The 15,620-nt window shown below is 37.7% G+C and overlaps 1 protein-coding gene across 1 annotated transcript in view; it reads left to right on the top strand.

Annotated features, from left to right (window-relative positions):
- Positions 1-15,620, top strand: part of LOC126088344 (NADPH oxidase 5-like) — a 460,603-nt gene that overhangs the window by 375,043 nt on the left and 69,940 nt on the right. The window contains exon 16 of the mRNA XM_049906479.1: positions 10,372-10,753. Coding sequence (XP_049762436.1) covers positions 10,372-10,753 — 382 coding nt within the window. The remainder of the gene's footprint in view (positions 1-10,371; positions 10,754-15,620) is intronic.

Here is a 15,620-nt window from a genome sequence, read left to right as displayed (position 1 = left end):
AGCTGTCTCCACAGCTACATCAGCCACATTAGCAGTACACCGATGAGAAACCAAATCCTGCATTTTGTGTTACACGTTTTCATGATTACACATTACAGGCTTTTTGACTGTTGTGAAGATATTTTCCCTGAACAAAGCCATTGACATAACAAACTGAATACATCATTATTACATTTTTATTCTGTAATGAGCCTCTGGAGACCTTTCACCCCCTATACCAAAATGCTTGGACAATACCCTTGATGCTTGGATGGTACCCTCAAACAACTTCTGAAATTTGTCAGTGGAGTTCTGGTTGACCCTGTATAGAAAGAGTGTGTAATGGGAAATGCAATACATTTCATAGTACATTTGTGTTAATGTTTGACAGTAGATTTCCTAAAAAGGTATCCAGAAATCCATTTAAAAAAATAAGCCATGGTTGAGTAAAGGATTAAAAATCTCATGTAGGAGGAAAAGGGAAATTTATGTAGAGGCTAGAATATGTGAAGATGCTACATTACTTGCATTCTAAAATAAATACTGTAATATTGTAAGGAAAGCCATCAAACTGTTCAGAAAAATGAAAATCCTGCCAGAAATCAATAATGTAGGCAATATATTTGGTGTTGTGAAATGGGACAACCACTCAGGGTACAAGATACCACAATACCACAACAGTTAAACTAAATGACAATGTTATGACTGGTAATTCACAAGTTGCAAATACTTGTAACAATTAAATTCTAAATGTAGCAGTAAAAGGGTAAGAGACAATATTAAAAACGTCATACCACAAAATTTTAAGCAACTATTAGTAGCACCAACACGCTTCAATGAAAATAACAGAACTACAAAAAAATCTAAAAAACAAAATATCATGTGGTGATGATGAAACTAAGAAACAAATTTCTGAAAGAATGAGTAATGTTGTAATGCATGACTGGCATAGGAGATTTTCCATGTACCTGAAAATATGCTTTTGTTAAACCTCTTCATGAAGATGACAAAAAAGTCTTAAACAATTACTGTCCCCTTCCTTACTGACATGTTTTTCCTACATGTCTGAAAAAAGTAATGTACTCAAAAGTAGTCTGACACTTGAGTAGGAACAAATTACTTAAGTGTGTTGCAGATTGGATTCCAGAAGGGAAGCTCGACTGAGATTGCTATTTATACATTCTCACCAAATACTATAAGCCTCATATAATAAAAAATTGTCACTTGGTATTTTTTAAATATTTTCATGGCATATGACTGTGTAGACCATGCCACTCTTACAGAAATTTAAGTTATATGCAGTAGATGGCTTTACAAGCTGGTTTGAATCATTCTTAACCAACAGAGTGCAAAAAATGGTTATACTGAGTAATTCATTGTATAAAAGACAGAAAATTATACTGACTGGATGAAATCAGAGTCTCAAAAGGTTCAATTTTGGGTCCACCCATATTCTTCACGTGAGTGAATGACCTTCCACAATTAACTTACATCAAACAAAATTGGTACTTTTGCAGATGATACTAGTGTTCTAATAAATCTCATTACAGAGAAGGCAAGAGAAAATATAGTTAATTATGTTCTTCAAAGAATTACTAAACTGAAACTTCCCAGCAGATTAAAACTGTGTGTCATACTGACAGACTAGAAAGGCAAAGATCCTGAGTTCAAGTTTCATTCTAACTTACAATTTTAATCTGCCAGGAAGTTCCATATCGGAGCATACTCCATTGCCGAGTGAAAATTTCATTCCGGAATTATTAAGTTGCTTTCTGAAAATGAACCCTCCAATAATTTTGAGAACACACTATATTAAGTTATGTACAACAAATAGTCATACCAACAATTGCTTTAGTTCAAGAACTGGAGTCAGTAAACAGGATAGAATAGTCCATCTTTTTGGATTTACATACCGATGAAAAATTGAAGCACCATATTAATCAACAGCTCAAACAATAAAGTTCAGCTGCTTTTGCTCTTAGAATAATTGGTATAAATGGAAACAAACAAATCAACCTTTTGATATTTTTTGCATATTTTCACTCAGTAACGTCATGCAGGATAATGTGGGGTATCTTATCACTTAGAAAGTATAAATTATTGCACAAAAGCAAACAGTAAGAATAATATTTGGTGTTGACCATGACCATAAGGTATGCACCTTATCAAGGACTTAAGAATTTATCTGCACCATCAGAATGCATAAATTTGCTAAAGAATTTCATCACAGGTAATCCACCACAATTCAAGAACAACAGTGATTTCTATATCTACAACACAAATGGAATGTATTAACCATTATTAAGACAGTCATTGGCTCAGAAAGGAGTTAAACATGCAGCAAGTTTTTGATCATTTGCTCAAGGATATAAAATTACTGACATGTAGCAAAGCAGGTTTTCAATATAACCTTAAATTATTTTTTTCTGGACACCTCCTTTCATTCCATAGATGAAATTTTTTTAAGAACATGTACCTTTTAAATAATATAGTTTGTGTATTTCCAAGAGTAGGACTAAAAATTAAATTCATTAATGTTAAAACTAATCACGTATACGTATCCTGTAAGCTGACTCATTCCAGGTCATTTCAATAAAAGAATTCTTCAAACGATAAAATGGTTTATGAAAATGTAATTAACTATCTGCCGGCCTGGGTGGCCAAGCGGTTCTAGGTGCTACAGTCTGAACCCATGACTGCTGCGGTCGCAGGTTCGAATCCTGCCTCGGGCATGGATGTGTGTGATGTCCTTAGGTTAGTTAGGTTTAAGTAGTTCTAAGTTCTAGGGGACTGATGACCTGAGTACTTAAGTCCCATAGTTCTCAGAGCCATTTGAATTTGAACTAACTATCTAACTAACTAACAAGCTCACATGTTGTGTGTGGTTTCACTTACTTCCTGTGTTATGTTGTGAAACCTACATGAGATTGAACTCTGTACATTACATTCCTGCACTGTTGTTTGTCTTTGGCTGGTACCCAAACATTTCTTTCGGTTTTTGCACTTTGTAAATAGTACCTGAGATTGATTTTCAAAAGCTTTGATCTCAAAAGTTGGTGGTGCTCAGTTTACTGCTGCATGAATGTCTTTAGTACTGAAATTGAAGAACAGGGCAGTGTACTCCAGGCAGTTTTCTGTTCAAGATATTGTATCACATGGACTGGCTCTGTACACAGAAAGATAAATTGATAATACATTTCCTTAGTGTACTGCTGAGTGAGCTTCATCATATGGAAAGTGAATGTCCATACAAATCTTCCAGCACATCAGTTTGCTTCATGGTGAATGGAGTGATTTTGAAATGGGATTGCCATTTTGTTGTCAGAAAAATTTGAATTCCTGTGATGAAACTTCTGGGTTGTTCTCCATAAATATTGATTTTTTGGCAACCCTTTGATTGAGAAGGTTCTTAACAAAGCTTGGATCATGTTCATAGAAATTATAGATGAAAGTTTTATCACATGTGGAAAAATGTGTCAGTAACAATCAGCCACTTGACTTCCTAAATATGGCCCTGCATATTCAGTGTGTAAACTTGACTAGGGTTTTGATGCCTATGGCCACAGGAAATATTGTCTTGCTGAACTGACTGGTATTTCTGGTGTAAGTAGCATTTAGCCATCATCACTTCCATGTCTTCATTTATATTTTTCCAACAGCAAAGCTATCTGGCAAAGCATCTTGTATGTACAATGCCCCAGTGGAATTGATGGAGTAGAGATGGGCAAACTAGTTCATCCTTGGAAACTAGTTCACTGGTGATTGCTCTTTCTTGGGAATTGTTCATTTTGAGTCATTCACCGTTCATTTGTGCATGGTACATGGTTCTTATGAAAAACTGAAAATTAGTAGCATAGGTGACTGAAGTATGGAAGGCATCAAGCAGGAGCACTTGCCTCCCCCTTGAGTACAGAGTTTTTATTCATTACAGAATTGTCCCACACTTGTAGAAGTAATTTTGGTGATTCTGCCAAACCTCTCGTTTAGCCAACTGTAGTGTTATGTGGATTATTGCAGTGAAATAATATAAGGTGGCGCACGAAAATCTGCTCCAAATACAGACTGCCCGCCAATTAAGCATGATTTATTTCATTTCATTTTATTATCTTCCTGTATGTCATTTACAGGATGTAGGAATTGTCACAACAAAGTTATCATACTAGTACAAGTACTACAGACATAATAATGGAATATCACTTTCAAGGCATTTTTAAAAAGTACAAATTTAGACATATAAATTAAAATTTTTGGCAATAAATTTACACACAATCAAAGTACTCATCTACGTCATAGAAAGTTTTGCTAAAAAGGTAATTTTTAATATCAGTCTTAAATTTTACTTAATCTATTATTGCCTTCATGTACACTGGCAGAGCATTGTAGAGTTTTATTCCAAAATAACTTACATGCTTTTGGGTTTGTGTTGTCCTTACCCTTTCTACATACAAATTCTTATGAGTTCTTGTATTATAATTATGGCAGTCCTCATTTGTACGTAGATTTTTCATATGTGCTCTTGTACACAGAATGCTTTTAAAAAATATACGGTGATGGTATTGTGAGTACCTGCAGTTCCTTGAAAAGGGGCCTACAATGAGTTCTTGGAGAGTTATGTGTTAAGATTCGTACAGCTCTTTTCTGAAATTTGAAGATATCTGTTAAGCTTGATTTAGTTTTACCTCAGAACACTATGCCGTAAGACACGATGGACTGAAAGTAAGCAAAATACACTAGTCTAGTACAGTCTGTGCTGCATACTCTAGATAATATCCTCAATGCAAAGCATGCCGAATTGAGCCTGTGGGATAAGTACTTGAGATGGTCTTTCCAGCTTAAGTTTTGATCAATGTGCGTGCCCAAAAACTTTGTGGATTGTACACTCTCTATCTTCTTATCCATTAGTTTTAACTGGAGGTCCATATCTTGAGTTGCTTTGCCATACTGTATATAATTTGTTTTACTTAGATTAAGTGTTAACTCATTAGCATTAAACCAATGTTGAATATATTTCAGGGCTATATCAGTTGTGGTGGTTAATGATTTTTTATCATCACTTATAATTATGCTAGTGTCACCTGCGAAAAACATTATTTTGGTAGAAATATTAGGATTTTTTGTCATTTATATAAAGCAAGAATAATAAGGGACCAAGAACACTGCCCTGTGGGACACCTATTTCCAATTTCTTTGCATCTGAGACCCACTTGATTTTCTGATTTTTATGCTCTGCAATGATTTCTACCACCCGCGTTCTATGGTAAGATTCAAACCACTGCTTCACAACTCCCCTTACACCTATTGCCTCCATCTTGTTTAACAGAATTTTGTGATTTACTGTATCAAAAGCTTTAGATAAATCTAAGTTAATTCCCACTACACATTTTTTAGTGTCGAGACTCCTGACAATCTCTTTGGTATTGGCATGGATAGCTGATTCTGTGCTGTGGCCCAAGCGAAAGCCATGTTGATTGCAGTTTAGAAGTTTGTGAGCATCTAAGTAATTTATGAGTCTGGTTTTCATTAATTTCTCTAGAATTTGACAGCTATGAGCAGAATAAATAAACATGAAATAACTAGGCAGTAAAGAAATAACAAATAAGCTAATGCAAACAATTTCATACCAATAGACGATGTGTGGTGGGCAGTCTAGTACTCGGGCCAATTTTTTGTGTGCCACCCTGTACCACTGAAATAATATTGTAGGAGTTATATTCTCTTTACAAAATATGAGACCAGACACTTGATTATGGAATGTGGGCTTCATTCGGTTGTAAGTCAGTCTGCCTTCCATAACAATGAACGTGCTGTTTTATCTTTGATAAAAAAAAAAAAAAAAAAGGCAGAAAATGGCCACTCGTGTATGCCATGCCGACTTCCTTTGCATGTCTAATAACAAAAAAAAAACTTGTCTTTTTATAAGTATGTCTTCTGCTGTTGATCAAAATAATGAAGTAAGCTGATATGTCCTATTGTTGCCTGAAAAGAGGTATGTGTATCATACAATTTTTATGTAATTTACGTAATTATAAAATACATTTTAATTAGGGGTCATTGACACTGAATAGAATACGAAAAGATGCAGAAGTCCTGAGTTCAAGAGAGATTTGAAACAGATCTAGAACGGCCATGCGCAGCGAACGAAATGAACAACAACTCGGTACTGAACTAACTAGGAGCAGTCGGCGGTGGAACTGCGACAAGTGGCCACGTGAAGAAGGAGTCCAGCCGAGGGAGACCAAGACAGAGATGGGAAGGGGACCGAGGCTGGAATGACACTGGCCGATGTGCCATTGTGGGAATGGGACTGACCGTATTGTTCCCAGGAATTATTAGTAGAAAGCCGCAACCGGAGTGAACTATGAAAGACCATTCCCTAGAAATCATTCCTCACTCCTTCCGTTCATCTTGGTGAACCATTCCTTTGGACCTGTTAGTTTGTGAACAACCCATTTCTACGAGGAAGTATTTGATGCACTTTGGGTTTTAGTACTTCCGAAATCACCACTTGTCTTCCCTGATTCTGAATGTACCACACCACCACCTTTGTAGCCAATGAGAGCATGTCTCATGTGCCAGTATGATTTAATGTCTGGTTCATTGATAAAATTTTTATCTAGTGTTTTATTTGATTTTGATCACATTGGATCCTTCAGCACAAGATTTGGAGTCAAGTTGGCATTTAATGAAAAATGCAATCCAAATCAAAACATATATCAGCAGCAGACTCAAAACTTTCATCCCACTCTGTTGATAGTCAGGATAGTAAGGTAGTCAGGACAGTAAGTCTGCATTTACACTGTTTATCTGAGGATCTGAAAACTATTTCCTGGTCATAATATCATAAAACCTTTTAACAGGAAAGAAGATAGCAAGAGCTTCCTTCCAGTTTGACTTCAGGTCCTTGAGCAACCATCAGTGTTTTGTATGCAAATATGATAGGTATTTAGTGAACAAAATGCTCTGGTTCCACATTCAGAAGCATCTGCTAGAGTAGTTAACATTTTAGTTGGGTCATACACGGTAAGAAATTTGGCCTCTAGTAAACTTTGTTTTAATTTGTCAAATTCATGTTGGCATTTGCTACTCCCAATTCATTTAGTTCCTGTTCATAACAGTTTATGGAGGGGTTAACTTGAGGGTGCTGATTGTAGAATGAATCTTTTGTAGTAATTAATTTGGCCAAACAGCTTGTTACTGCTTGAGATCTTTGAGAGATGGAAGATTATTAATTGTTTCAACATATTGCAGTGTCAATCTGGTGCCTAGTGACATAATGTATCATATGTGTTGGACTTACTGCTGGAATATTATGCACTTCCCTTATTACAGTTTAAATTGCAAGTTTGTAAAATCTTAAATACAGATTTCAAAATACTTAACAGGGATCCAGGAAATTTCCCTGAAACACTGATGTCATTCAGGTAGTTTACAGTCTAGGAACTTTCCTAATTAATTATTCTAAGCAGCACTGCAACACACTTGGTGTGCTGGCAATCACAATTGACAATATCTTTCATTGATAAAATTCAAATGGAGTATTTATGATAAATTTCTGTGTGTCCTCATCCACAAGTATTTGTGAGTAGGCATTATTCAAATAAATTTTCTCAAAATTTACACTGCCAGCTAATTTAAGCATCAGTCCTTCCAGCTTCAGAACTGGATGTACATTTATTAAGGATTGCGCATTGATTGCATTTCTGAAATCACTGCAATCTTAAAGTGCAGTCTGGTTTTTGTCCTTTAATGCATACTTTAGACAATTTTGGTGCAGCGTCTGGCTTAAACATTGTGTGTGCTTCATAGTTTTTAATCCTAATTTTCACATCAGAAAAAATTATATCATATTTTTAACAAATAGTTTTCGCAAATTTTCAGTAGATACATCATAGATTGAGACACACTTAACAATTATGATTAATAAAAATGATCATAATGTATAAAGTTTGAAAGGTTCAGCGTGGAAAATCAATAACTGCTGGTCTATTCCTGATAAGAGTGAATGATGATTGACTAAACTAGTAGTGTGTCCATTTGGCTCTGCAGTTGGTGTCTATATAAATCCTGGTAGTGTCTGTCAAAACACGTATGCTGTGAATCTTGATGGATACTGCAACACAGAGACTCTGGAGACACTGGCTCTGGCTGAGTGGAGCTGCATGTCCAACTAAATATGCAAGTAATTTGTGAATTATTTAAAGCAGCATGGTATAGAACACATTTTTAGTGCCATCTGTCGCATCGAACCTTAATTATGTCAGATAGATACCAATATTTTAATCAAATGTGGCATAAGTATAATACAGTCAGCTATGTGCCCTGTCCAATCATAATAATGTGGTGCTACACAGGTGACTGGCCTTTTGTCTGGTACTCCCTGTGTGTATGGCTGTGCACTGCACCGGCGGACACAGCAATAATCCAGTGGCCTTTAAAAACCTATGCTCAAATCAAATAGCACCAGTGATTTAGATTTCAGACAAATAGTGACTGGTTTATCTGAACATAAGTCACATAGTGCAGATTATACAAGGGAAACAGGGTATAAAAGAAACATAAGCAATGGCTCACTAAGGGAAGAGATTTATAAAGGTGACAGCATTGATGAAGAATTAGCCTCTAATCCTTCACTGCTTTTAATCCTCTTTTCTCTGATACTAATATGATTAAAACTGGTTCCCCTACATATTATTTATCTATGTTCAATACTCAAAATTCCTCTTAGTTGCATAAGTAGCAATGTGATGATGTACATATTATGCTAACAATAAGAAATAAACAGCAACTACCTTACACAGATGAGGAACAAATCAAAGAAGTGATTTTCCTGATACATTTACTGTTTTCATTAATGTAGTATCTAATAACTATTACACAATTTTGTGTAAACCTTGACTCTTTCCATTACCTTTAAGGCTATCCTTAATTGTAAGATTCATAGAGCTATGAATGAACAAAATAATTAGTTACTTCCTGTTTTATCTCTGACAGTGCTGTTTCTATTAATATATTTTACTCTGGAATTTTCTGCTGCCAAGTTTCCCACTTAAGTATTTGACAAGACATCTAGGCAGTGTTCATTGAATTTAACTTCCTGCAGCCTTTGCTCAGCAATTACACCATTATTCCCATCTATTTTGTACAAGAAGTCACATCCGCAACTTTCAGAAAACTTAGGATCTTTGTTCTTGAGGGACGGAGTCCATGTTAGGGATTACTAAAAAACAGCAGCACAACATAATACATTATCACTGAAAGAGCTAGGACACTTAAAGTTAAATCATATGAAATTCTCTTGATGTCTCCTTCGAAAAATATTAACTTTCTGTTACACACTGTTTTCTTGTGTGACTGGTAACATTTTACTGTTAGGTAAACAATTTAATATTGCTCTTGAATCTAGATACTGATGTCTCAGGAACCCTGAGAAAATTTCTCAAATACAGCTGGTAAGTTCACAGTGGCTAGCATGTGTATAATGGCCAAAGTCTGTGTTTACAGCATGTGCTTTTTTGTGGAATTCCACTGGTTGGATTCTACCAATATTTTGTGTTCCTGAGAGTAAATTATCTTTGGAACTTCTGTGACTTGTAGATTTCTTTTGTTTTCTGTATTTCTAATAACTCCAAACCAATGATAATAGATTAAAGATATTTGAGAGAGAAATTCTTCTCGTCTTCCTCATCATCAACTCTCACGATCAATATCTTTCATAGTGGTCCTCCTTCACATTCTTCAGTTTCTGTTGCGAATGAGTATGGATATTCTATATTGTTGTTAAGGCTGTGATTTTCAGTTTGAAGACTTTCTTGGTGCAGCTCTACACATTGGTCTTCCTGAGCAAGACTCTTTAACTCTGAAAGAGTACTGAAACCCACAGTCATATGAACCTACTTACTATATTTAAGCTTAGCTCTCCTTCCACAATTCCACCCCCACACATATACACACTCTCTTACTTTCTTTCATTAACAAACTGGCTATTCTCCATTGTCTTTGAAAGTGTTGTGTGTCCCATAAACTGATCCTTTATTTCAGTAAAGTTCCACCATAAATTCCTTCCACCCCCCCTTTCTCCACCCCCCACCCCCAACATGATTCAGTAATCTCCTCATTAGTTAAGCAATTTATCCATCTAATCTTCAGCATTCTTCTGTAGCACCTTTCAAGAGCTGCTAATGGCTTCTTGTCTGAACTGCTTATTATTCATATTTCACTTCCATGCAAGGCTCACTACAGACATAAACCTTCAGAAAGAACTTCCAAACATTAAATTTACATTAGATATTAACAAATTTCTCTTTTTCAGAAATGCCATCATTGCTATCAGTATGCATTTTATAAGAACAAAATTCTACACTGAATGTTTAAATCTATAATTAAATGTTTCAGGTTACGTGAGTACATGCGCTCAGAATCAGAAAAAAGTTTTGATGAATGCCAGATGAGGCGTGCACGACTGCAGTCTCTTGGCCTTGCTTATCTGAGCCCTCAGAACAAGTCACTGGCACAAAGTTTTCGCTATATGCGCAACAAACCAACTATCATAGCATTCAAGACACCTAGCTTGGAGAACTGTGATGCCCAAGCTTCAGCAATGGCTCTTTCAATAGCAAGGCAAAATGGCTCAAACAGTGCTCAAAGTCCCGAAAGGATTGCTGAAGAAGGCCTAAGCCGTTCTCCTGTTGCCAGTGGAAGCAGTTCCCAACTCAGTTCAATAGAGCTTGCACTTACACATACACCTATCAACTATCCAGTTGGAAAACCACTTGCAGTGAGTATTAGGAAAAAATATGCCTAAAGCAATGTATTTATTGTAAAATAACTTGCTTGTGAAAAGTATTTTAGATTAATGATAACAAGGGAGTGTAGAAAGAGTGAAATTGGAACATATGAGAGAAGTATTACCAGTCTTTATATGGGCTACGATGTATGACTAGATAATTCGATATGTAAAAGCGTTAATCACAAAAACAAATCTCAGCTGAGGTACTAATACATGATACAAAAATACTGAGCAAGATAGCACAATGAATACCACAATACACCTGCAATTAGGAACATCTCTCAAACTATTATCTTGCAGTATGACTTACATTTCTACAACGTAGGAAAAAATAGATCGCTACTTACCATAGCAAAGACATGTTAAGTTGCACACAGGCACCAGATCTGACCTGACCCGAGATGCTGGTGTTGGCAGTCAAAAGTGCATGAGATGTGCTTGCTTGTGTGTGTTTCTCTTTTGCTGATGAAGACTGTCGCCAAAAGCTTTACTTAATTGTCTTTTAATTGTGCCTGTCTGCAACTTAATGTGACTTCTTTAAGGTAAGTAGCAATCTATCTTTCCCTACATTGTTGATATTATTAACTGTAGGTTCCATTGTTTAACTTAAATTTCTCATGTTTTTCTGAATCACTTAACAGTAAGTGCCATGATGCTTCCATAAAGCAGGCCATAGCAAATTTTCTTTCACATCCATGACCAATCAAATTTGTACTTATCCTCTAATTGAATCTGGGTCTGCTGCATGGCAGTCAAATGCACTGACCACTCAGCTAAAGGGGGCAGAGGCTGGAAGATAATTTACTGATGACTAAAGCGTAATAGGCTGACGCGGTGCAAATATTGCACATTAATACAGAACTTCCTTACTCAGTAAAACACGTACAGTAAATACCTTATAACAGTTAGAATGAAATTAAATACTTTTCATATGCTCTCTGTTCTCTACTTTCCCTATCTATCCTAGTTTGTTTATTTTTGTAGTGTTTCCTTATTTTTGTCAAATGAAATAATTTTTCTTTTTACTCATGGCTTTTCACACAGTTGGCTCAATTTCTTCTTGTAAATTTTACTACCAGTTATTTACTTGTGATATCAGAGTCTCCTCTTACTGTCATAATGAGTGATATAGCATGTTAAAAATAAGCATGATTATGTACTTCTTAAAAAACTTACTACTTTTTCATATTTTTGGTATATACCAACTCTTCTCACCTTTCCAGCCACTGGACATTCCTCTTAAATTTTCCTAGGTCTCCAGCCATCTTAAGCCTTACTTATAAACATTCCCATTTTAATGGAAAAAAAACTAATTTAACTTTGCAACAGAATGGAGTGACAAAAATCTTTGACAATCTACCTACAGAAATATCAGTAACAGTGTTTTTAGTTGCAAATTAGAGCTGGTCTGCCTATACCACAGAGGAATTGGCTAGAAGTGAGATGTTAATTACAAACCTGTCATGTGTAGTTTGTAGTCACATCAATGTTTCTATTTGAGAATTGTGTAAAGCTTTTGTTAATTGGCATGTTCCACATCACACAATCAAGTTCATCATAAGTACGACCTCCTTAACCAAGAGGGTGGATCTTCTATGTGTCTCTCGTTCTTCTAGTTCTCATTACACATATGATAAGTGTGGTGGGGTTATCAGATAGCAAAGGTTAACAGTTTCTGCTATAGCACTACATACAGCAACCAATATTTGTCAGTTTAATAAGCAACAAGAGTTAAGAATTTAGTCTGGTTTGTGAGTCAGCCTTAAATTTCTACCCGACCCATCATCACACACAAAACATAGGCCTAGTTTTCTTATTTTCAGCTACACATAATCGATGTGGAGCTTACTGTCTCTACATCATTCTGCATCTCACAACACTCTGAAAGTAGAATGGAGATTTTCTCACCACTCTCTAGTGTTAGCTGTTGCCTTCATGACTTCCAGCTACACAAATACCATTTTTTGCACATAATTTAATCTAGGACTTAAGTGTCTTTCCTGCAATAAATCTCCAACATTCCACTGCTTCACAGCCTTTTCTCTCTCTTTTAGCTGAGCAGAGGAAAACAAAATCTGAAGAGTTAGTGTACTAATAAACATTTTATTCTGTTCCAGACTTTCAAACTCTCTTTATGATTATTATTCTTTTAGTGGGCTTACTATGAACAGAGATAGGGCTGGAGACATCAGGTAGGAGGAGGCCAATGTCCATTTGGTGGCACATTGAGCTGAATGGGTGGGGAGGGGCGGGGGGCAGGTGGGCAGGTGAAGCCGATGGGAGAGAGAATGGGTTGATGAGGTTCTGGAGGCACAGAATAGGATGCCCTGGCCATAGGTCCAGATCACGAAGATATCATCAATGAACCTAAACCAGAAAAGGGGTTTGGGCCCTTGACAGGCTAGGAAGGTTTCCCCTGTGGCCCAAAGACAGGTAGGTATAGGAGGGTGCCATTCAGATGACAATGGCTGTGCCACAGGTCTGTTTATACGTCTGTCCCTCAAATGAGGACTAGTTGTGTGTAAAAATATAATTGGTGAAGTGTATAAGGTATGAGATAGCGGGTCTGAAGTTGGCAGGAAATTGAGAAAGGCAGTGTTTAATCAGAGCAAAGCCATCAGTTTGAAGTATGTAGGGGCATGGTATTAATAGTGACAAGTACGGGTGCATAATGTAATGAGGAGGTAGTTTGTATCTTCGATATAAGAGTTTTTGCTACAGGCAAATGGTGGGAAGTGTTGGTTGACAAGAGTTCCTCTCAGCTACAAGCTATGAGACTTCCACTCTCAAACCCCTTGCCATAGGTATCATACCCTTGTTGAAGACACGTGTGAAAGACCTATCTGGTTCACCCAGCCACAACATCCTACTCTAATCCTGTAAGTTTATCCTATCCCATCAGAAGCAGCACCACTTGCAGTTCAGTGGGTGGCCCTCATGGTTTCTCTTGGTAAAAATGTTTCATCTTTACCTTAACCACTCACATAACATACTATAGCGTGCCAAAAAAATTGGATGAAATTTCATACATAATGTATGTGAAGATTAGTCATTTGGAATCCACACGGATCAGGATGTAATACACCGTTCTGAATTCTACAGACATGGTGAAGTTCCTGGGCCTCACTTTTGATTCTAAGCTTACATGGCTGCCACACATTAAGGAACTGAAAAAACGGTCTCTTAAGGCGCTGCCTATTTTAAAATGTCTGTCACCACACGTGGGGAGCAGACAGGACTTCTCTGCTCCGGTTTTACAGAGCCTTCGTGTGGTCCCAGCTTGATTATGGATGCACGGTGTATGGGTCTGTAAGACCCACTTACGTAAAGCTGTTGGATGTGGTGCACCTTGAGGGGATTCGGTTGGCCACTGGGGCTTTCAGAACGAGTCACATACCGAGCCTCTGTGGGGAGGCAGGTGAACCGGCACTTCACCTCCGGCGGCGTCTACTAATGGTGCACCAGACCTATAAAACATTATCCACACCATACACACCTGCATACCACACTGTTGCTCGGCCTCCACTGAAAAGCCTTTTTCGCAACCAGCAATGAGCAACAAGGCCGTATGGGATTCGTGCAAAGGATTGCATTTTAGAGATGGGTGTGGCCGGTTTTAATGTTTCACGTCAAGGTTGGAGCAGATGTCCACCTTGGCTCCTCCAGAGGCCCAGACTGATTTTAGATTTGGCAAATTTTAAGAAAGACAGTACATCAGATTTTACTTTCAAATCTTTGTTTTTTAATATTTTAGATAGGCGTCATGATTTTACGGTAGTCTACACTGATGGATCCCAACAGGGGGATTTTCTTGGCTGCTCAGTAGTGTTCCCCAAACGTGTCATCAGGATTCGCCTTCCCCAGCAATACGCTGTTTTCTTCTGCAGAACTTCATGCGATCCTGAAGGCATTGGAGCAGATACGGTATACTCGGGGCAAACACTTTCGAATTTGCTCTGACTCACTGAGCGTGTTAGTTACTGCAGGACCTGTACCCAGCAGAGAAGTTCGAACAGCTGATTACGACCAACTGTACATCCTCCAACGACAGGGCAAACAAGTGTCCTTTTGCTGGGTGCCAGGGCATGTGCGCATAAGAGGAAATGAACAAGCGGATCGAGCTGCCAAGGACGCCTGCAGATTACCGGAGGTGACACAATATTCTATTCCTTTGCAAGGTGTCGTTTCTGTGCTGCGGCGGAAGCCTATGCAATTGTGGGAGGAGGAATGGCTGGCAGTGAGGGAAAATAAGCTGCGGTTTGTGAAACCCACCATCCAGCCATGGTGTTCCTCCTGCCGGTCACCTAGGCGGACGAAGTGACCCTAACACGTCTTCGCATAGGGCACTGTCCTCTTACACATGCCTTCTTACTATGGCGAGAGAAACCCCCGCTGTGTGATGCCTGTGGCATACGAATCACTGTATGCTACATTTTAGTTGAGTGTGACTTATAATGTTTTGTCAGGACAGAAGTTAATATTAGTGGGGATCTGCCCTCGATTTTAGTCGATGACGAGGCGAGTGTCAAGAAAGCTCTAAGGTACTGTGATGTTTCTGGGGTTCAGCCTAAAATTTTAGGTTGGAATTTTTAGTGTGTTGCCGAGTGGCTGACCACTCCTTCTTATTCTTGTAATAGGCCAGTTCCAAACATGTGCTGTGTGTTTCATTTTAACCCCTTCCCCTAAGTTCTCTTGCAGTTCTCCTCTTTACAGGCTGCTTTCCACTTTGATACTGTTGACGTGCACACTGCCTATGTAGACTGTCACCTTTAATTTTAGTCTTATTTTTGCACTTGCTGCATTTTAGTGACACTCGTCCGTTATTGTTTTCGTTCGGGCGCTAAAGACGGCACTG

Source organism: Schistocerca cancellata, chromosome 6 (assembly GCF_023864275.1).
Source record: "Schistocerca cancellata isolate TAMUIC-IGC-003103 chromosome 6, iqSchCanc2.1, whole genome shotgun sequence".
Classification (NCBI taxonomy): Eukaryota; Metazoa; Arthropoda; class Insecta; order Orthoptera; family Acrididae; genus Schistocerca; species Schistocerca cancellata.
This window is presented reverse-complemented; position numbering and strand designations above follow the sequence as displayed.